Below are 24,950 nucleotides of genomic sequence, written 5' to 3'. Positions count from 1 at the left end.
TTATATCCCTATTCCCAAGCCTAGTTCCAGGAAAGGGCTTGGATATCCCTATTTCCATAGTTGGCTCCAGGAGAAGTATCTGATTACTATATTTGCAAGCTTGGCTCCAGGTGAGGAGCCTTATTTTTCTATTCCCAAGCCTGGCTCCAGGAAAGGGTTCTAATATCTCAAATTCCAGGCCTGGTTCAGGAGAGGGCCCCGATATCCCATATCCAAGGCTTGGCTCCAGGAGAGACCACTGATATCTCCATTCCTAAACCTGGCTCCAGGAGAGGGCCCTGTTATCCCAATTCCAAGGCCTGGCTTCAGGTCCTGTTATCTTAGGCCTGGTTCAGGAGAGGACCCTTATAAAACTAGCTTCCTAAAGAGGATATGACATACTAATTTCTAGGTCTGGATCCGGGAAAGGACCCTGAAATTTCTCAGTTAGTGTCTCTTTCGTTCCTTCTACAGAAAAGATCTTTTGGTCTGACCAACTTTCCTTTGAATTCCCACCTGGAGCTCATAAAAACAGTTCCCAGATTTGTTGAAACACTCAAACCTCACTGTGCTAAGGTGGTGTCCAAAAAAGGAAAACTAAATGCTGGCTTATATCCAGCAAGGTTATTTGCCCAAATTGATAAAGACTAAAAGTACCTCTCAGTGAACAAGTCTCCTTAATGAAAACACAACAGATTCAGGTCACTAGACGACTTGTAGTCACTACAAGCCCTGATAAGGGAATATGGGAGTAAATGAAATGTGTATTGTTGACCAGGCTTCAAGAACAGGGAATAAAACAGATCCCTCAAAGATCAGAGCAGCCACAACCTAAAACATTGAAATGTCTTAATTGTTCTCTTGCAAATCTTCACTGTATTGCCATCAGAAAGTTAAGCCCGACTAATGTTGTGTGATTTTTGGCCACAATTTGGTCATCTGAGATAAACTGTGAAAATCCTAAAAGATTTATATAAACCTAGGCTAAAACAGCAAACGTACCATTTCAGAATGCAGGACCATGAATGTTTCAGTGGATGAGTCTTCTTGTATGTCTGTGTTTGGTGTGTCTTGATTGTTGTACTGTCTAAAATATCATGACAAAAATCTTGCAGTGTGTCATGGGGATCATCTTCGTACATTCAGACAATCTACAATAGGGGTCACCAAAGTTGTTCCTGGAGGGCCGGTGTCCTGCAGATTTTAGCTCTAACCCTAATCAAACACACCTGAACAAGCTAATCAAGCTCTTACTAGGTATACCTGAAACACCCAGGCAGGTGTTTGAGGCAAGGTGTTAAGGCAAGTTCGAGATAAACCCTGCAGGGACACCGGCCCTCTGCTCGACAATTGCAGCTTTAAAGGGATAGTTCCCGCAAAATGAAATTTACTCATAATTTACTCCCTCAAGTGCTTTCAAACCTTCAACAGTTAATTTATTCTGATCATTTGAAGGAAGCTGAAAATCCAGAACTATTGACTTCCATAGTTTGCCGGCAGCCAGCTCTCTGCAACTCTCACATGGTCGCCCACTGAAGCTAAGCAGGGCTGCACCCGGTCAGTACCTGGATGGGAGACCACATGGAAAAGCTAGGTGGCTGCCGGAAGTGTTGTTAGTGAGGCCAGCAGGGGTGCCCAAGCTGCGGTCTGTGTGGGTCCTAATGCCCCAGTATAGTGACGGGGACTCGATACTGCTCAGTGAGCACCGTCTTTCGGATGAGACGTTAAACCGAGGTCCTGACTCTCGTGTTCATTAAAAATCTCAGGATGTCCTTCGAAAAAGAGTAGGGGTTTAACTCCAGCATCCTGGCCAAATTTGCCCATTTGCCCCAATTAAAGTCCAACTTTGGTTCCAACTTTCTTCAAAATAGGTTCATTTCTGTTCAACAGAAGAAAGTCTGGTTTGTAATAAGTAAAAGGTAAGTGAATGATCACAGAATTATCAGATTTGGGCAAACTACCCCTTTAAGTACAATAGAAACCAACATATGTTTATGCCAGTGGAGCTGCTTATCATCTCAAACCAGCACTAAAGCCCCCAAATTATTCTCTGCCATATGGGGATGTAACTGATGCCACATATTTTGACACTGGTGCTGTGCTCACAGATTATACGCCATGACTAATTTCTCATAGTCTCTCCCCAATGAGAAAACTATGATGAGGTCTGCAGGAGTGCACTCATTAAAGAGTCTGTCATTAGGGGCTTTGCTTTAATAAACACAGGATTTAACTTGCTTGGTGTACACTGCAATTTTGCAGTCAAACATTGGCCATCATAAGTGTGCCGTGCTCAAGCTTTATGACATGCTCATTAATTGCTTTTAGCAATTTCAGCCTCTGACTTCTGGCAGTCAGAAATGTTGGGCACAGCCCTGAGATGCCAGTCTACTGAGGATCCAGTAGGAGGACTGAAACCAATGCCTCATTCAATGTGCCAACCCCGTCACAATGTCATCAAAGCAAACGAGCTGAAATAAAAGCATGAACTATGTAAAATAGGATCTGAAACACTTCCAAGTCTTGTCTGTGATGTATCGCTGGCATGAGAAAAGAAAAATCTTATAATTATAACTATAATGTGCAACCTCACTTTGAACTCTGCCTTGACATGCCTGCCTTTAATTATCAAGTAGTCCCAAAGCCCTTAATAAGATGGTCCAGGTTGGTTTTATCGAGGTTAGAGTTAAACACTGACAGCAGGTAAAATCCTTTAGGAGTTAAAGGACATGCATTAATGATAAAAAGAGGAATCAGACTATTAAATCCTTTCAAATGTTTAATAATCATCTTTTAAATCAAAGACTAGTGTGAAAATGCTCAGAGCACAAGAACTACACCGGGATTTGATTGAGTAGTTGGCTGATTGATTGATTGATTGATTGATTGATTGATTGATTGATTGATTGACTTGGTTGGATGATTAATTGGTTTGGTTGATTGATTGGTTCGGTTAATTGATTGACTGTCTCACTGACTGATTGAGTGATTGATTGATTCACTGACTGACTGGTTGATTGATTGCTTGATTAATTAATTGGTTGGTTGGTATAGTGATTGATTGATTGGCTGTCTTGGTTGGATGGTTGGTTAGTTGGTTTGTTTGGTTGATTGATTGATTGATGGATTGATTGATTGACAGACTGACAGGTTCATTGATTGATTAATAGATTGATTCATTGATTAACTGACTGACTGTCTGAATGATTGATTGATTGATTGACTGATTGGCTAATTGATAAATTGATTAGATTGGTTGATTGATTGGTTTAGTTGATTGATTGACTGTCACACTGATTGATTGATTGATTATTTGGTTGGTTGTTATATTGATTGATTGATTGATTGATTGATTCGATTGATTTATTGATCGAATGACTGGTTGATTGCTTGATTTATTGACTGACTGACTTATTGGTCGGTTGGTCAGTTGATCGGTAGGTTGGTTGGTTGACTGACTGGTTGATTGATTGATAATTGGTTGGTAGGTTGGTTTATTGATTGACTGTCTGGTTTGTTGATTGATTGATTAATTGATTGATTGATTGATTGATTCATTCATTCATTAATTCATTGATTCATTCATTGATTTATTGATTAACTGACTAGCTGTCTGAATGATTGATTGATTGATTGATTGATTGATTGATTGATTGATTGATTGATTGATTGACTGATTGATAAATTGATTAGTTTGGTTGATTGATTGATTGATTGATTGATTGATTGGTTTAGTTGATTGATTGATTGATTGATTGATTGATTGATTGATAAATTGATTAGTTTGGTTGGTTGATTGATTGATTGATTGATTGATTGGTTTAGTTGATTGATTGACTGCCACACTGATTGATTGATTGATTGGTTAATTGATTGATTGATTGATTGATTGATTGATTGATTGATTGGTTGATTGGTTGATTGATTGATTGATTGATTGATTGATTGATTGATTGATTGATTGATTGATTGATTGATTGATTGATTGATTGATTGATTGATTGATTGATTGATCAACTGACTGGCTGAGTTTAGGATTTGGTCTCAGATTTTTCATATTTCACTGATTATTGCTCTAAACCTAATTAAATCTAAATTACACTCTCTGATTAAGTAAACACATATAATCACTCAAAGCTATAATAACACAGATTTTTTTTCTACTTTTAAATAAACACAATATTTCCCTTGTGGTGCGGGTGCTTGAGTCTCCTAGCAACTCAAGCATAAAAGCTAAATAAATAATAAATTAATTCTTACAGTCTTGATAAACAAAATTTAAAGACAGCTCATTCCTAACAAATTTGACCAGAACCAAGACTGATCAAAAACATGACAGACACATGGTACATTCATATATGACACTTCTGTTCACGTGTTTGATGGGTCTGAAATATTACACAGTATAGCATAATGGCTTAAAAGCATGTCCGAAGCACAAGAAGAGTTGCAACAGTCAGCAGTTAGCATCAGGTTTCTCTTAGCAGCATCATATTACAATATTTGCAAATATAAAAAGTGGCGAAACTCACTCCGAGAGGCCGAATTCTCTGCTTTTATAGCGCTGGTTGAAGAACTCCTCCTCCTCCTCCTCTTCTTCCTAACACAAAATAAACCTCTTGACTCTAACAGCACACAGCATACATTATATTATTGCCATGCTTTTCATTAGTATTCATGCTCTTAAGTCAAGTGCATCAATGCTAATGTTATACACAACGCACACAGAAGTTAATGCACTCGATGTACACACGGCTGAAGGCTAAATTATTAGTGTGAAATTTTCATTCATTTTCAAATATATCCCAATATTTTTATCTATCCGTTTATCTGTTTACTCATCTACCCATCTGTCAGTCCATCTATCCATACATCCGTCCATCTATCCATCCATTCATTAATCGGTTTGTCTATCCATCCATCTGTTCGTTTATTCATTCATCCATCCATTTTTCTCATTAAGCTAAATATAAGTATGTCATGTTATTACATTATAGATGATTTTTGGTTACATTTAGACTTATTATAGAGCTCTTTGAAAACATGTAATTTTATATAGTTTTACCTCTATCCATCCATCTATCATCCATCAATCCATCATGCATCCATCCATCATAATGCATCCATTATCCATCTGCAAATTCATCCGTCTATCCATCCATCATCAGGCCATCTGTCTTTACATCTATCCATCTATCATGCATTCATCCATCTATTCATCATCCATTTATACATCCATCCATCCATCCATCCATGTAGTCATCCATCCATCCAACTATTCATCTATCATCTATCCATTCATTCATCCATTTATTTATCCATTCATCATGTATCCATCCATCCATTCATCATCCATCAATCTGTCCGTTCATCGAAATATCCATCCATCCATCTATTCATCCATCCATCCATCTATCATCCCTCCATCCATCCATCCATCCATCCGTCCTTCTGTCCATCCATTCATCCACCCATGCATTTATCATCCCTCCATCCATCCATCCATCCTTTATCATCCATGCATCATCCATCCATTCATCTATCATCATCCATCTGTCCATCTGTCTGCCTTTTCATCGATCAATCCATCCATCGATCCACCGATCCATCCATCCATCCATCCATCCATCCATGCATTCATCCACCCATCCATCCATTCATCATCATCCATCTGTTCATCCGTCCATCCGTCCTTTCATTGTTCCGTCCATCCATCCATCCATCCATCCATCCATCTATCCTTCCATCCATCCTTCTGTCCATCCATCCATCCATCCTTCATCATCCATCATCCCTCCATCCATCAATCCATCCTTCATCATCCATGCATCATCCATTCCTCCATGTGTCCGTCCGTCCATCCATCCATCCATCCATCCATCCATCCATTTATCATAATTCCTCCATCCATCAACTTCAACCATCCATTCACCCATTTTTCTCATTAAGCTAAACATAAATATGTCATATTAATACTTTATAGATGATTTTTGGTTACATATAAATTACATTACGCATTATACATCTCTTATAGAGGGTGTATCATTCAACAGTCTTACCTTAGTTAGTTCCTGTGCATTGGCTAGATTATCCACAGCAATGGCCAAGAATACATTGAGCAGTGTGTCTGTTCGCGGCATCGTCAAGAAAATATCGAACAGCAAAATTACACATAGCGAACAATAGCATTATTATTTACCTTCATCTTTTTAATCTATTTTAAAGTACACAAAATAAATACTAACCATCATGATTATGTTAGCTCACATTGTTAATTTTCAAGAGAACGATTAATCTGTGCTTGTCATTAAGAAAAAAAAAGGTTTGCCCATGTAATCTTTAACTGAAATCTAAATATGCTCATATTACGCCTGTCTGAGGTTTTGGGCGTGGTTAAGTATGTTAGCCACGCCCCTCCAGCTGTCAGTTTTGACAACAAACAGAAATGGTGAGCAGGACGAATCTGTTAGGTAGTAATAACTCCCCCCAACCCCAAACCCTTTTCCCCATCTTTCTAAATGAAATGCCTACTTTACTACATCCAATCATCACACAGTAGAAAAAAGCAAGCCACGCCCACTGTTTTCTCATTTAATATTCCGTCATAATACGGAGAAAAAAGGTTGCAGCTCTCGTTTCATGCGGACTTAATCATTTGTAATATTTCACAGTAAACAGCCATTGCTAAAAAGGATACAGTTCCCAAACAAAGTTAAAACGATGAAGTATATGGAAGACCACATCCCATAATGCACTCCTCCTTGAGAACGAATCCCGTTGTACATCACTTCATTCCAGTCCTCTCCGGTGAGAATCTACGGTGAAGTAAACAAGAGCCATCAACATAATATATATACAGGCTTGCAAGTAAATATATTTCGTATAGATTTTATAATTTTAATAATAGCACTTAATTTAACGTAACATGCACTTATTATGTTGTTTGGCACCATCTAGTGTCTGAGTAATGCGCAGGTTAGTGTATACTCCATCAGCTGTTTTAGTTTCTGTTGTGCTTTTAACTGTTTGGCACCATCTAGTGTCTGAATAATGCGCAAGTTAGTGTATACTCCATCAGCTGTTTTAGTTTCTGTTGTGCTTTTGACTGTTTGGCGCCATCTAGTGTCTGAATAATGTGCAGGTTAGTGTATACTCCATCAGTTGTTTCTGTCAGCTTTGTGTTTTTGACTGTTTGGCGCCATCTAGTGTCTGAATAATGCGCAGGTTAGTGTATACTCCATCAGCTGTTTCTGTCAGCTTCGTGTTTTTGACTGTTTGGCGCCATCTAGTGTCTGAATAATGCGCAGGTTAGTGTATACTCCATCAGCTGTTTTAGTTTCTGTTGTGTTTTTAACTGTTTGGTGCCATCTAGTGTCTGAATAATGCGCAGGTTAGTGTATACTCCATCAGCTGTTTTAGTTTCTGATGTGTTTTTGACTGTTTGGTGCCATCTAGTGTCTAAATAATGCGCTGGTTAGTGTATACTCCATCAGCTGATTTGATTTCTGTCAGCTTTGCATTTAAAGTTATAATAAACTATTATAATTCTTTCACAATCTTTTGTGTCTAATTTGTATGTTTTGTGGCAAGTATCTCTATAAATATCAGGATAAAGTACATCCAGGATGGTTGTTTTCCCGGAATAAACCCTTCAGTCTTATACAACAGTTCTTCGCTTAATATCGGGCTGCTGATAAATCAGTCTGGCTTTATTTTGGGAAAACTACTACCTACCAAATTGACCAATCAGAATTAAGTATTCCGCTATATATAGTGACAATAATCACAGTTATTGGAGAACAGCACAAAATATAAAAGCTTTACATTGTCATACCTGAAACACCGTCATGATGGATGCTGGAAATGTGTCAAAATTAGTAGGAGTGTAATCCTCAAAGATGAACCTGTGGAGGAGAAAGACCTGTCAATGGAGATTTTGAAGATGTGGACACCTATTGTGTAAAAATCAAGTTCATAAGGGGTTTAAACCCAGTTGTGTGTCAGCAGTGTGAATATCTTCAGCCTCTATTGGTCAACATGAATGAATTGTGTTTATTGTAATCAGACTTGATGGATGAAACACTTTGATTGACATTCTCCCTTTAAACATGTCATCAGAGGGGGAAAGCCCCGCCCACTAGTGCCCATCTCTCCCTCATTAGCATAAGCAGCAGCCCTGAGTGAGAAGCAGCCGTCTGTCATTAGCCATTAGAGTGTTTGAGCTGCTGAAGATGATGTCAGCATAGACTAAGAGACACAATGGCATTTATAGCTCCACCCCTTCTTGAAAAATACCACAATCTCATTTGCATTTAAAGTGACAGTGACCACAATGCCTCAATTTGACCTAAAAGTGAGAGTTATAAAACATTGTGTGTGTGCTACTTTGAATCACGTTCTCACCTGCCGCCAAACAGCTGCATGCCGAGAAGAGCGAAGACGACGATAAACAGGAATAGGAGGAAGAGCAAACTGATGATGGACTTCATGGAGCTCATAAGGGACACCACCAAATTCCTCAAGGACGACCAATACCTGGTGACACATTAAAAATGTTTCTTTGCATTATTTGTTTACTTCCATGTACAATTAAAGTCAGAATTATTTACTGTCCTGTCATTTTTTCCAAACACAAAGTTTGCTAGTCGTCATCGTGTGACACAAACAGAACCCTTTGAATAAACGTTATAAAACTTACTTGGTAATTTTAAAGATCCGCAGCAGACGTAAAGCTCGGAGGACACTGATGCCAAAAGACACCCCAGGCCTGAAGAATCCCCAAACCACTTCAAAAATACTGCCGACAATCACCTGCACAAAACACACACCAGCATACGCATGGTTAAACATCAGAACATCAACACTGTGTAGCTTTACTGGCTGTTTTAAACTTAATTTAAAGGGGCACAATCATACTTTTTCACTTTTTTTATTGTTTATAAGTGTGTAGTGTGCATTTTGGGGTATATTAAAGTTACAAACTCTCAAAGTCCACTTCACAGGAAGATATACTTTATTTATAAATAAAAAATAACATTTTAGCAACTACAAACAACAAACGACAAACGTTTTTCCATCATTTATGATGTCACAAATGGCCCAAATCCCACCAATAGACATTCAAATGGATGCGAAAGTGGCAAAACCACAATAATGTTACTACTTTGATATGTTTTGACCAATATTACTGGCTCAAGTTGATTATGTTGAGAAATATCTAAGATTCTGATTCTCAGATAGAGTTTTAACACATGTTTTGTTGTTTAAACATCTTACGAATGATCATATTAGCTCATATTTGATGGCTGATAAGCTGCACCACAATGCAAAAAGCACAGCTGCTGGATCACGACATGTAAACTCATTCAACATTCACAAAATGCATGAACGTAAGACACATACTTTTTTGTATTTTGTGACAAGTTGATGAGTTTACATGTTGTAAATCCAGCAGCTCTACTTTTTTTTTCTCACTGGGAGAAGGATATAGTAAATGTTTTAGTTTTCTAAACAGCTAGTATCTGTTGCTGAATAACACACTTTGTCAGAGGATCATCATCGCTGTCTGTAAACACCAGTGTGTCTTACCAGCCATAAATGTTTTGATTTGCTAGTACATAAATGTTTTTAACTGTCTAGAAAACTTAAAATAAACATAATTCATTAAGAATGTGTAAAAGTTTTGGTTTTTGATAAGTATTGTGCTCGTCTTTATTTGCCTCAGCGCCAGAACAGGCAAAACCTACTGCTTTAGAAAAGGAGAGTGGCCATACTAAACATCACCTACCTGTTAACCAATCACAACGCAATGCCACATCCAACCAATCACAGCACATTTTGTTTTTCAATAGGCGGGTCTTAGTCAAAACCAGAACTAATCAAGCCAGGCTGAGGAGCAAGGTGTCTAATGTAATGCTAATAATGTGGAAAATAAAGCATTTTTCAAAACAACAAGCAAGAGAGCATGTTCTAGTACACCTCCAAACAGAATCAAGACTTTGTGAAAGGGCATAAAAGGACCCCTTTTAAAATATAATTAAAAAAATAATAATAAAAATTAAAATAAATAAATAAAGAATTAATTAATTAATTAATAAAAATAAATAAATGAATAAATAAAAAACAAATAATAAATATAAATAAAAAATAAATAAATAATAATAAATAAATAAAGAAAGAAATAATAAATAAAGAAATAAAAATAAATAAAGAATAAAAATAAATAAAAAATAAAACATAAAAAATAAATAAATAAATAAATAAAAATACATAAATAAATAATAAAACATAAAAATAAATAAATAAATAAAAACAAAAATAAATAAATAAATAAAAACAAAAATAAATAAATAAATAAAATAATAAAAAATAAACATATATAAATAGATAAATAAATAAAAAATAAAAACAAACAAATTAATTAATTAATTAATTAATTAATTAATTAATTAATTAACAAACAAACACTTACCCCACAGTCAAAGCAGTTGAAGGACGAATGGAAGTACAGACGGAAGCCAAGGCCGTACATTTTCAGAAACATCTCAGCAAGAAAAAGCCCCAGAAACACAAACTCTGTGTAATCTGAAAACAGTAAAGAAAGATTTTAATTTGAGTCAAACATGTCTAAAATTAAGTGTGGTACCAACACCATGTCTGTATCAAGACCAAATTGCTCTTATTAAAATCAATGAATCTGCATACGCCCTATTATTATTACTCTTAGTCCATATCCAAAAACATTACAAATCATAAAACACAGAAATAAAATTTCACAATGACAGTGATTAAATCTCCTTCTGTTCGGCGGGGTGCTGGTAATTGCTTGTACTTGACTGTAATATTGCACAAGTAGCCTGCACAATTGTTCTGCTGCACATTTGCATGAAGCTGAAGTCTGTTCAGCTGGAAACTGACAATCACCACTAAACATCAATGATGTCTTCTCACATTTAAATCATGTAAATAGCATCATGTAATCATCTGCTGTATGCCAGTCTGATGCTCCTAATTTTGCTTTTTCTAATATTAATTCATTCTATGAAAAAGGGGTTTATTTAAGTGTGCTTACTCGGAACTGGCCTGAGTGTATTTTGCTATCTGGGAAAGCTCTCTCTCTCTCTCTCTCATTTGCGAGTGCGCACTAACATACACACACACAAGCACCAAGCACACACACAGCCAAAGCTCTCTCTCTCTTTCATTCGCATAGCAATATCCGCGATATTGCTAGACAGCCCGCTCCCATCCCAAATTAAACCCGTTACCGACCGCTCCCGTGATTTATTCGGAAATTGATGCAGACCTCTACTTCATGCTTCTGTCAGTCTATGTGGCTCCTGTCGCTGTTCATCTAAAACTCCACATCTATAATCCTCTTAGTCTATGCTGACATTATCTCCAGCAGCTCACACACTCTAATGGCTAATGGACAGACGGCTGCTTCTCACTCAGAGCTGCTGTTTATGCTAATGAGGGAGAGATGGGCACTAGTGGGCGGGGCTTTCCCCCTCTGATGACACATTTAAAGAGAGAATGTCAATCAAAGTGTTTCATCCATCAAGTCTGACAATAATAAACACATTTAATTCATGTTGACCGTTAGAGGCCGGAGATATTCCCACACTGCTGACACACACCCCCTTATAATAGTGATTTCTGCATGATAGCTCCCCTTTATACCTCTTCTAAGACGTTGTTTCTTATCATTCTGTGTTGACAATGGATCTGTTTTTATGCTGCTAAAAATGAACGTTCCAGCTTTTGTTGATAATGCTTCTTTATCATGCTAATTTGTTTCGCAAGTAGGCTTTGTTTTAAGCTATTTTTCTCGCTTTTTAAAATAAACCCTTCCGCGTCGAGTACATCTGTACTTCTTGCCATTTATGAGAATAAAAAATGAATACAGCATCTACTCTGACAGAGGTCCATGCTTGTTATTCTGGACAAGAAATGCAGGAATGCACTGTGACAGCTTAACTGAGCCATAATGACAACATGCTCCACTGCAGAGAAATGGGTTTCTTACTTGGAGTTTTCTAGTCCAGATATTTAGAAATTCTTAAATTAAGATGCATTTTCTGGACAAGCACAAAATATTGTTTTGTTTTCAGACATGATATGCCAAAATTAAGTCAGTTTTTCCTTAAAACAAGCTGAATAATCTGCCAATGGGGTAAACAAAATAAGTTTGTTTTTGTCATGGTTGGTGGGTGGAGAAAGGAGCGAGGATGAAAATTATGAGCTTTTATTAATAATAAAATAAAATACAGAGCAAAACAAACTACCAGCATCAAGAATAAAAAAACTTGATTGGGCAGGCTGGCAAGGATCAACAGTACACGACTCGACAGGATACGAAATGTGATGAACTGGAACGGGATTATTTTGCTTCCCCCATTGACAGACTATTTTGCTTGTTTTAAGGAAAAACTCACTTTATTTTCATGCATTATGTCTGAAAACGAGACTATATTTTGTGCTTGTTTAGAAAATGTTTCTAGATTTAAGAATTTTAGATATTTGGACTAAAAAACAAGTCAAAAACTTTAAATAAGAAAAGCTTTTTTGTAGTGCATTTCTTTGCAGCCACTTAATTATCAGGATTTTCACTGAAAAAAAAATAAAGCATGTTTCCCTGAAGTGCTTCTGTTAGTTAAAGTGCGTCTCAGGATAAAATGTTCTTTTCAGAGCCGTAAAACAGATGATGTTTCATCACAAGCAGCATTCAGACAGTGACCTTGGAGAAGAGCTTTTAGAGTTTTCCACCAGACTTTTTTTTGTACAGATTTATAATAAACAAACTTCATTCAAAACACTGACAGACAGACATTTTGATAAAATATGTAAATTACACAACCATCCCAAAGCGTAAAATAAACCTGAAGTAAAATATACAAAATTCCACTTATACACTGCAAAAATAATGTTTTTTTCCACTAGATGGCGCTGTTAATTTTTTCTTGTGATCTGAAATACGTTAATTGGGGTGTGTTTTGTTGTACGTTTCAGATGACACATCCACTAGAGGGCGCTGTCTACATTATTGCGAATCTGAAATACGTTACTTAGGGTGTTTTGTTGTACGTTTCTAATGACACATCTACTAGAGGGCGCTGTCTACATTATTGCAAATCTGAAATACGTTACTTGGGGTGTGTTTTGTTGTACGTTTTAGATGACACATCCACTAGAGGGCGCTGTTTACATTTTTGTGAATCTGAAATACGTTACTTATGCTTTTCTTAATTAGAGTTTTTGTTTCTAGTCCAAATATCTATAAACATTTAAATAGAAGAAGCATTTTACAGAAAAGCAAAAAATATATAGCTTTATTTTAAGAAATAACGTCAAAATTAAGTGGGTTTTTCCATAAAATAAGTAGAATAATTTGTCATCGAGGTAAGCAAAATAATCGTGTTTTGCATTAGGACATTTCACAACACTATTTCATTTCTATGGCATTTGATTATCACGTCTTTTCATTTCATTATCATCCTGTGTATTTGTGCCTCGTTTGGTTCTATTTTTATCTGACATTAATGATGTTGTAGTGGTTGTTGAATGAGTTGTTTTTGTGCTTTATTTCTTCAAGATCACTAGAATCTTTCAGGAAAGTGTGTTGAAGCTCAGACAAGCGGGCGTAACTTCCTAAGGGCAACTGCTATCGCTAAACACTGCTTTTTATGATTATCTGGGTAACAGATGGCGCTCTAGTTAAAAACACCATGGGCTGTTTGACATGCATTAAACGAAAACCTGAGGCTGTCTGCTGATGATCTGCTGAACTTTACACACAGACTAAGCTCAATCAGTGTTGCAATAATGTGCCATACTGACAGCCCCGCCCCCTTCTCACTATTCAGTTTCAACTGTAAGTGCATCAACATACAGAAAGCCCCGCCCCCTACTTTATATTCAGTTTCAGCTGGAAGTGCATCAACATACTGAAATAAAGCCCCGCAAACTACTCAATATTCAGTTTCAGCTGGAAGTGAATCAACATACTAAAATAGAGCCCCACCCCCTACTCAATATTCAGTTTCAGCTGGAAGTGCATCAACATACAGAAAGCCCCGCCTCCTACTTAATATTCAGTTTCAGCTGGAAGTTCATAGCCATACTGACAGCCCCGCCCCTTTCTCACTATTTAGTTTCAGCTCGAAGTACATCAACATACTGAAAGCCCCGCCTCCTTCTCATTATTCAGTTTCAGCTCGAAGTACATCAACATACTGAAAGCCCCGCCCCTTATCAATATTCAGTTTCAGCTGTAAGTGCATCAACATACTGAAATAAAGCCCCACCCCCTACTCAATATTCAGATTCAGCTGGATGGACATCAACATACTGAAATAAAGCCCCGCCCCTACTCAATATTCAGTTTCAGCTGGATGGACATCAACATACTGAAATAAAGCCCCACCCCCTATTCAATATTCAGTTTCAGCTGTAAGTGCATCAACATACTGAAAGCCCCGCCCCTGCTCAATATTCACTTTCAGCTGGAAGTACATCAACATACTGAAAGCCCCGCCCCTTATCAATATTCAGTTTCAGCTGTAAGTGCATCAACATACTGAAATAAAGCCCCACCCCCTACTCAATATTCAGTTTCAGCTGGATGGACATCAACATACTGAAATAAAGCCCCGCCCCTACTCAATATTCAGTTTCAGCTGGATGGGCATCAACATACTGAAATAAAGCCCCGTCCCCTACTCAATATTCAGTTTCAGCTGTAAGTTCATCAACATACTGAAAGCCCCGCCCCTGCTCAATATTCACTTTCAGCTGGAAGTACATCAACATACTGAAAGCCCCGCCCCTGCTCAATATTCACTTTCAGCTGGAAGTACATCAACATACTGAAAGCCCCGCCCCTGCTCAATATTCACTTTCAGCTGGAAGAACATCAACATACTGAAAGCCCCGCCCCTGCTCAATATTCAGTTTTAGTTGGGAGTGCATTAACATGCTGAAAGCTCCGCCTCCTACTCCATATTCAGTTTCAGCTGGAAGTGCATCAACATACTGACATAAAAGTCTCAGCAACTATCATGCAGTTTGCAGTAAAAGGCTTGGGGATTACTGTTTATTATAAAAAAATATATATTTATTTATTTATTTGTTGGTTTGTTTGTATATTTGTATAATTTCTAGAAAATCTGAATCTGCAAAAACTGCAAAAGCAAAGTAAAAATCGGAATCAGCCAAGGAAATCATGCATCAGTGCATCTCTAATTTGGATGCCATGCTTATTTCTGTGTCTGATACAAAGGGTTACTGAGTGCAGGAGAGAGGTCCAAGTTCATCAGATGGAGGCGGGCAGTGTTGTAAATGTTTCTCTCATATGGTGCTGATCAAAGATAGCAGAGAGAAAGGTTGATGGAGGGACGTTTACTTGTACAGTAGATGCTGAAACAAACGCAGGCCTGCTTTTCCACATTGGCCACCCACACTTAGAGCCCAGATACCAGAGCACATTCAACACAGCACGCATTCATTAACGCTAGTTATCATTAGGTGTGTTAAAGCATGATAAGGCATGCACAGAAAATATGAGGAGACCTATTAGGTTCCATATAAAATAAAATGTACAATACGTCTCTGATGTGTCGTGTATAGTGAAGTTTGAGCTCAAAATAGCACACAGATAATGTTTAACTCTCTGAAACTGACCCTTTCAGGCTTTGATCCCAATTGGGGCGTTTTGGTGACTGTCGCTTTAAATGCAAATGAGATTGTGCTCTTCAGAAGAGGGTGGAGCTACAAATGCTAATGCATCAGCATAGTGGCTGCTTCTCACTCAGGGCTGCTGTTTATGCTAATGAGGAAGAGATGAGCACTAGTGGGCGGGGCTTTCCCCCTCTGATGACATCATACAAAGGGAGAATGTCAATCAAAGTGTTCCTGCAGACTGATCACATCAAGTCTGGTTAGAAAAAAACAGAATTAAGTCATGTTTGCCATTAGAGGCTGGAGATATTCACACACTGCTGACACAAAGTTGGGGTTAAACTCCTTATAGACTTGCTGATATATATAATATGTTGAATCTGGCACTCACACTGAATGACGGTGAGCCATTCGGGCTGGTTGTGGTGAACGATGGACACAGAGATGGTGTTGAGCGCCACCAGACTGAGCACTATCCAGTAGAAGCTGTCGGTTTTCACCATGCGGCGAATGGAGAAGCGTAACATTCGCTCTTTACGCCTCAGATACGCAGCAGGACCTCGCCTCGGCGTCCGCATGCCAACCCTCGGACGAGATCCACCTGCTGAAACACACACAGAGAGACGGAGCACTCATCAATAACATTCAATCACTCATTTTCCTTCAGCTTAGTCCCTGATTTTATCAGGCATTTCCACAGCGGAATGAACCGCCAACTACTGTCAGTATCATGTGTTTCCCATGTCTTGTGCTCTATGTGATTTTGTTATGTCACGTGATTTCCTTTGTTCTGTTTTCCTGCCGTTTGCTTCAGTTTCAGGTTTACTTTCACACGGCAACATTTCTAATGGACCAAAATAGTTTAAACAAGTTGCATGCAAGTAAACCCTCCTCACATTGGTCAGAGTTTCACGGCAGAATTTCGCTCAGCTATCATACATCCCTATTTTAATGTATGACAATGGTAAATTAGGTGACGCGGTGGCTAGCACGATCGTCTCACAGCAAGAAGGTCGCTGGTTCAAGCCTCAGCTGGGTCAGTTCGCATTTCTGTGTGGAGTTTGCATGTTCTCCTTGTGTTCGCGTGGGTTTCGTCCTGGTGCTCCGGTTTCCCCCACAAGTCCAAAAGACATGTGGTACAGGTGAACTGAGTATGCTAAAATTGTCTGTAGTGTATGCATATGGATGTTTCCCAGTGATGGGTTGCAGCTGCAAGGGCATCCGCTGTGTAAAACATATGCTGGATAAGTTGGCGGTTCATTCCGCTGTGGCGACCCCTGATTAATAAAAGGACTAAGCTGAAAAAAATGAATAAATGAACAATGGTAAATTAGATATTATAAGTGAAAATTTGGAACAGCGACACCCACAGACAAAATATACATCTTTCTCACACATAGCCTCATTTCAATTGTCAAGGGTTGTAAAATACATATCAATTTTATATCAGTCGAGTTTAACCAAAAAGTTCATGATATTGTTCATGATATATATATATATATATATACATACATTTAATAGTTCAGTTAGATAGCATGTGTTCACCCTCGTATTCCCCATAAAATGCACTTTTAGGAATAACTTCTCTCCCTACATCAGACTTTGAAATGCTTTTATTTAAGATTATTTAGCCTGTTTGAAGAAAAAAAAAAAAACTTATTATATTTATTTTGACTTACCAACTGTGGAGATTTCAGAATATTTCTCCTCTCCTGGCCCTCGACGTCTTGCGTTTTTCTTGCTTGTGGCTCGTTTCAATACTTAAACAAAGAGTGTTAAACATCACCACTTGCTGGACAGATGTCATTTATCATAACAACATATAGACAATAATACAAATAAGTTGTTACTACATTGTGGATTGCTTCATTTCAAAGAAGTATTAATTACAGCTACATTTTTAATTAGAGCGAGGACATTTCTTCTTCTGGAGAAAGCATTTCCTTTGCGTTAGTCAAGATTGGGTCCCACTTTATATGAAGTGGCCTTAACTAATATGTACTTACACAGGAATTAATAGTTTGTTATAATGTACTTTTTGTGTAAATACATACATTTATTATGTACTTATGCTTGATTAAATGTAATTACATCTGTAATTAACTTCTGTAATTACATTTAAATATACTGTTTACCATCCCTTACAGCCCACTCTTAAACCTACCCATACCCCCAAACCTGTCCATAACCCAAACCCTATCCCAACTCAAGAGCACTACAGGTGTTCTCAAATACATTATAATTGCAGTGAGTACTAATTGCATGCAAGTACATAGTAGTTAAGGACACTTAATATAAAGTGGGACCCAAGATTGCATTGGTTCATGTTATTTAACGCATTTACTAACATAAACAACGAACAATACTTTTATCACAGTAATTATTCATCTTTGTTAACGTTTATGAAGATACACTTGCTCGTTAGTTCATGTTAACTGAAAGTGCATTAATGTTAACAAGCATGCATTTGGATTTTAATAATGCATTAGTACATGTTGTAAATGATATGATTAATAAATGCTGTACAAGTATTGTTTATTATTGGTTATCGTTAGTGTAAGAGTCATACTTTGATGAAATATAATGTATTCATAGTGCTCAAATACATGTGTAGTTTACATATATGTTTGGGATGGTTTGCTCCACCTTTATTTAACAGTTTTAAGTTATATTGAGATATATATCGAGATGCGAAAGTGAAGCAATACGGCAAGTGAAGTTATACCGTATGAGCGTTCAGTAAACATTTTTAATTTGAATGAAACCCGTCGATTACTTGCCCGATTGATTTGCTGAAAATTCTGATACTGTGCTAAGTACATGAGGTAAGATTCACTAATGAAATCTTATTATAAAGTGTGACTACATTTAGTCATGTGCAGATCTCTGAAACTGAATATGAAATCTATACCATCTAATGCAGACCTCCCAGAATTCTTGTTTTCTTCTTGAAGCATGACCTCCTCTTTAAGAGAGAGAGAGAGAGAGAGAGAGAGATTTAGCCAAACATTTGACATTTCATACCATCAAAACATTTCTAATGCAATGATCCTGAGATGCTGAACTGTATAGACCTCCTCATTGTAACCCATATGAAAACAACAGAAGATCATCTACATTATAATAAACTGCATCATTACATCACCACTGATCTGAAAAGAAGATTCAGTCTCTCATCATCTGGTAAAATTTTGAGTCAACCAACATTTATCACATTAAAAAAAACATAAAACTTTATATCCCTCTATTATCAACCCTGGAGGTACGTACAGACACGTTTAGTTTTTTTCGAGTGAACGCTGCGGGGCGGTGTGGCGCCGACGGCTCGCCTCCGAGTGGAGGGCTTTCCCGATGCAACCAGTTTGTCCGCTTAGCTCACAGCGTTGCGTCGGCGGAGCGGAGGCCCCAGAGGAGGAGGAGGAGCCGGCCGTGGGGACGATGACCGGGGAACAGCGGTTCCAGAAATCAGGTAAGATGAAAAACAGAATCCGATAAATAAGGGCGAGAACGCGGCGGGATCCGAAAACGAGGTCGAAATCGAAGACGAGGGCTTTTGCTTTTTTTTTTTTGGACGGCTTTTGCAAACCGTCGCTTGGGTTTAGGGAAGGAGGAGGAAGAGGAGGAAGAGGAGGACGGCTGGGTCCGCCGATCCGGCGGCTTTTCGCACAAGAACAGCGCAGGCGCGAACGCCGCACGCTCCCGAGAGGCGCCCGAGATGCAAAAAAGCGCGCACAGCGGATCCGCGAAAACAAAAACCACTCCAGTACGTACCTCCCAGGACGTATCTCGCGGTCCGCAGAAACGTCCGCGGGGCTAGGTTTCCACAATGAGCCCGGGTTGTCTATTCTCCTTCACTCTTTTCCCTCACGCTTATCCAGCAGGCACAAGACGTCAACATGATGTCAGCTTGACGTTGTGCCCTAATGTTGTGGGGACGTTGCATTTTGTTTGAAAATGAAACTCGGGTTGATGTCAGAATCCAACATCAGGCCAACGTCAATGTGCAACCTAAAATCAACCAAATATCAACTACTAATGATGTTACAGTTTGAAGTTATGTAGACGTTACCACTATGACGTCTATCAGACGTTGGATTTTGGTTGCCATACCTGACGGATGTCTGTATTTGATGTCAAAATGACGTTGGTTTAAGATGTTGACTCAACGTTGTATTTTGGACACTTTTCAACACAACCTAAAATCAACCAAATATCAACGTCTAATGATGCTACAGCTTGACGTTGTGTGGATGTTACCATTATGACGTCTATCCAACGTTAAAATTTAGGTTGCCATACCTGACGGATAAATGTCAGTATTTCACGTCAATATGACGGTTTGAGATGTTGACTTGATGTTGGATTTTGGTCACTTTCCAACACGACCTAGAATCAACCAAATATCAACGTCTAATGATGCTACAGCTTGAGGTTGTGTGGACGTTATCACTTTGACATTCATCAGACATTGGATTTTGGTTGCCATACCTGACAAATAAACGTCAGTATTTGATGTCAATATGACGTTGGTTTAAGATGTTGGCTCGAAGTTGGATTTTGGACGCTTTTTTTTTCTTTTTCAGGTTGGACACAACACAGAATCAACCAAATATCAACGTCTTTATTGAATGTCAAATTAAATTTGTCCTTAGACGCTGACTAGACATCAAATTTATGAATTTATCACATATTCACAGATTAAGAAAGATATTTGTAAAAAAGGCAATTGATAACAATTCAGTATAGAATTAAAACAATTATACATGACAAAAAAAAACTAATTATAAAACTGTTCAGAATAATATAATCTCTCCCATTTTTCTCCAACATTTTTTCCATCTAGACTCCAAATATCTTTAAAACGTCTTTAAATCTTTAACATTGTCCTTCAATCTATAATAATTACATTTTCTGTGTATTCTAGCTATGTAATGAGTCAGGGAAACAGAGGTGAGGATCCACGTGCAGCTCTATTAATCAGAATAGTCAAACAGGCAACGGTCAAAACAGGAGCAAACTGGTACATATGGGTAATCCAATGTGTTTGTGTGTGTGCTGTGTTCATAGTCCTGGTAATCAGTCCAACATGAGCTTCCAGCTGTGTGTGTGTGTGTGTGTGTGTGTATAATCTGGGGGAATCAGGAGTGTGTGTGCCAACCATTGCAGAGCCGGAGGATCAGATTGAGCGCTCCAGCTTGGCCCCACCCTGATCCAGTTTTTGCAAATTCAAGTGGATTAAACATGAAAAAATTAAGTTGTCCCCCCAAAGAACTATAAAAAAGAACAACCAACTATTCTGGCATGTGTTTCATGCAACAAACACCTTTCCAGCCACAACCCAGTACTGGGAAACACCCACACACACACTCATTCACACACACACACTCATACACTACGGCCAGTTTAGTTCATCAATTCCCCTATAGCACATGTGTTTGGACTGTGTTTGAAACCGGAGCACCCGGAGGAAACCCACGCCAACACAGGGAGAACATGCGAACTCCACACAGAAATGCCAACTGACCCAGCCGGACTCGAACCAGTAACTTTCTTGCCGTGAGGCTACAGTGCTAACCACTGTGCCACCGTGTCAGTCCGTGTACTCAAATTTGACAGATTTTCCTCCTTAGTTTGTATGCCTCTTATCAGTGATCTGCTGGATAGCGCAGAACCATCAACTATTCTGAGCACAGACGACAACACACACACACACACACACACACACACACTCCAGTCAGTGAGTCAGTGTCACCTTTTCTCTGACCCTTCAGTGTGTGGGCGATTGAGCAGCTTCTCACACTCCTGTTCACCTGAATGTTGTGTTCAGGTGTGGGTGGCAGGGTGAAATGTGAAAAGAGTAGTGTAGGTGTACTACACAATCAGAGCACAGTCTGTCACTGAACCCGGCCAAACTTCGCTAGCCTGGCTGAAATCATTTTTAAAATGCCAAAGTAAATAAAATACTGCAAAACTAGCACCTGCAGCACAGCATAGACATCTCAGAGAGACATATGCTGATATTCAATTATGCAATAGGGTATATGGGCAGCTAGTGTTTCTTCCCATACTGATAAACCTCCGGCTTTTCTAATTTTACAGTTTCTTTTACAGCATCCATTCACTAGGGTAATTAGGGTAAAGTTAGGGTAATTAGGCAAGTCACTGTATAACTAACACTAATCAAACACTAATACAATCCAAGACAATCCAACACTAATATTGCTTAAAGGGGTTAATAATAATGACCTTAAAATAGGTTTAAATGAATTAAAAACTGTTTTATTCTAGCCAAAATAATACAAATATTTGTATTAATTTGTATTTTTCCAGAAAAAAATATAGCATAGGAAATACTGTGAAAAATTCCTTGCTCAATTAAACATAATTTGGGAAATATTTGAGAATAAAAAACAATTCACCCAAGGGTGAATAATTGCAAGAGTAAAAGCATCACTGGCTCCTAAAAAAATCCCTGGTCTTCTTTTCTGTGGTCTCTGGAGCACTTTTAGCACTCAGCTTACAGTAACACCACATTTCCCTTCAGTCTCCTCACAACTCCTCCAGATTATCTCGCCCGCACTTCTCTGATAGCTCTCTGTCACCAGTTCATTGTTGACTAGCGCATGACTATTTTTAAAACAACCCATGCTTTGACCCAAACAGTTGCAGGAACTCCAGGCTTCAGGCACAACATCTAAAAAACCAACATGTGCTAAACACACAAACTCTACCATAAAAAATATGCCCGTATGAATAACTAGACAACAAAAACAGATCTGAGAACAAAACTACATAAAAAAAACACATCTTTTGCTGATTCTTCAAACTACACTATTAAAAATATTAGTAAATTTCTGCTTTTGAAGTGCCCAGTCAAGCCAGGTGGCGCATTAGACAAGGGGCTATCTCCTGTTTCCAAAATGCATCACAAACTGCTTAAGAAACTGTTCTACTATGATAATTGGTGATGAAAATAAATAAGGTTCAATAAAATAGACTTATGTTTATGTATATATATTTATATAGAGCACTGCCACTCCCCTCTCTATCTCCAGTAAGATCGTTCCTCGAGCATTGACTCCCGCAGGAGTCTTCGCCAAACTCGCCACTCACCCTCCAGCAGGATTCTCCACCGCCCAAATCCCATTTAATGATTCTTACTGGAGGCGGCAAAACAAGAATTGCTGCCCTAACTCCCGCAGGAGATATACTATCATATATACATATATATTTACATATAGCGCTGTCACTTCCTAGCTCTATTTCCGTCAGGACTGTTCCTCGAGCATTTTTTGACTCTCTACGAATCAACCCCATCCACCCCTTTCTGGAAGTTTTTTTTTCTCCAATTGGCGTGCGTTATTAAATTCCAGAACACTCTCACCAATCCTTACTCCTTACCAGTTTGTCAGGGGGGCATGAATGAAATGTTCATGAGTGAGTGTGAAACTTACAAAATTACAGGAAACTCTTACATTACAGCACTTCACGAAAACACCTTAATTATATTATTGTCTATTAAGGCAAATAACTAGACTACAGACGTTCATGTAAGCGTAGCCAGTAGTGTCTTCGAAGTAAGTGAAAGATCCAGAAGGGCATTCTGCTGATTTGATTCAGAAGTGCACTTGTTTGTCAGACGCCTCACCGGTTTGACTTTAATTTACCGACAATTATTTAAAAAAGCACCCGCTCCATTTTATTTGTATGCGTTTTACTGGAACGTATAAACTGTACAGGTACCTGATATTTAGACGTGGAGCTAACATTAATTAGATTTACTCGTGTAAACTGCAATCATGTTAGCACGTCACGTTTGATGTGGTAATTTCACAGTAGGAATACACACAGGTTCGTTTCACCTACAGTGCAATTCGGCTAGGTATACATCCACACTAAAATATCAAGGTGAAAGTCATCATAGCTTGTGTACTTGTGGAGTATAGTATTTGCAATGTATAACCATAACAAAGTGAAACTGTCATGTTTCAGAGGCATTCATCAACAGATCATCTTAACTTGCACAAAAGTTTTTAATGGTAATGGTGCTTTCTCTTGAGTATGATAGTTCTTTTTCTATCACTGTTTGCACGCCATAGATTAGCTGAACTGATGAACATTTGTCAGTACCTGCTCTGTCTATCCATGCCCGGTAGCCGTTCAGTTCTCTCTCCACCTGCTGTTGTCGTCTGAGTTTCATGAAAGCACGTCTGTTCTCCACCCGCTCTCTCTCTTTAGCAAACTCCCTAGAGAAACGTTAAGCAAATGAAGTGTCATTAAACATATACACAGTACAAATTCAGTAAATGGTCAAGACAATGCATGCTATTTAAGATTTGACCTTTCACAACCTGTAAAGCCTATAGATGTGCTGAGAAACTCTGTGGAGGCTGATTTACTTTAGAAGGAGTGCAGTAATCAGTCCCTAGAGAACCAAGCATGCTTTCCAGCCCACCCACGACTGCAGGCCCACCAGAAGCTAATCACTCTCACATTCATTCACTGGCTGTACATCTTCAAAATAAGCATGTTATATTATCAAACCATGAAATTATTGAGTTACGATATTAAAATAAGTTGATTTCTCTTTCTGTAATGTAAAAAAATGTGCTTGAATGTGGAGCTTCCAATTAAATTCAACCTATATTTGAGTGCCAAATGTATTGTTTTTAAAAAAAGCTTTAATTTAATTGGCAGACACATGTTATATGATGTGCAGCTACCTTCTGGTAATTACACAGCTAAACTAGTTATAGGTCAGGATTGCCAAGTCCAGTTTTCCTGTAGAATTATAATACTTTTCACCACAAATTTTAATTATAAAAATTCTCTGAATTTCGGGTTTGATATATTGCATTAATTATATTTATTTGCTTGTGTTTTTTTACCAAATATATATGTTCAACCAACAAACCTACCAAACAACCAATAAATCAGCCAGCCAGCCAATCAATCAAATCAACCAAACCACCAATTAATTAATCAATCAACCAGCCAGCAGGACAACCAATCACCCAATCAACCAATAAACCACCCAACCAATCAACCAAACATCCAACCATTTAACCAAACAAGTAAGCAACCATCCAGCCAAGCAACCTTTCATCCATCCATTCGACTGATCAATCAACCAACCAAACAAACAAGCAACCATCTATACATTGATCCATCCATCCAATCATCCTAACCAACCAGCCAGCCATCCAGCCAATCAACCAACTAGCCAGCCAGCCAAATCAACCAATTAACCAATCAACCAACCAGCCAACCAACCATCTGTCCATCCATCCGAC

General features: G+C 38.3%; 1 protein-coding gene across 1 annotated transcript in view; it reads right to left on the bottom strand.

Annotated features, from left to right (window-relative positions):
* The window catches only part of cacna1eb (calcium channel, voltage-dependent, R type, alpha 1E subunit b), a 120,630-nt gene that overhangs the window by 65,595 nt on the left and 30,085 nt on the right, over positions 1-24,950 (bottom strand). The window contains exons 8-18 of the mRNA XM_017351211.4: positions 23,788-23,903; positions 18,569-18,622; positions 17,337-17,417; positions 16,049-16,261; positions 10,451-10,563; positions 8,678-8,790; positions 8,383-8,514; positions 7,814-7,883; positions 6,677-6,794; positions 6,039-6,106; positions 4,512-4,579 (exon numbers count right to left, since the gene is read on the bottom strand). Of these exons, the coding sequence (XP_017206700.4) occupies positions 4,512-4,579; positions 6,039-6,106; positions 6,677-6,794; positions 7,814-7,883; positions 8,383-8,514; positions 8,678-8,790; positions 10,451-10,563; positions 16,049-16,261; positions 17,337-17,417; positions 18,569-18,622; positions 23,788-23,903 (1,146 nt within the window). The remainder of the gene's footprint in view (positions 1-4,511; positions 4,580-6,038; positions 6,107-6,676; positions 6,795-7,813; positions 7,884-8,382; positions 8,515-8,677; positions 8,791-10,450; positions 10,564-16,048; positions 16,262-17,336; positions 17,418-18,568; positions 18,623-23,787; positions 23,904-24,950) is intronic.

The sequence above is a fragment of the Danio rerio genome, chromosome 2 (assembly GCF_049306965.1).
Source record: "Danio rerio strain Tuebingen ecotype United States chromosome 2, GRCz12tu, whole genome shotgun sequence".
In the NCBI taxonomy this organism is placed as follows: Eukaryota; Metazoa; Chordata; class Actinopteri; order Cypriniformes; family Danionidae; genus Danio; species Danio rerio.
Note: the sequence above shows the minus strand (reverse complement) of the source record. Positions and strands in the feature narration are given on the sequence as shown.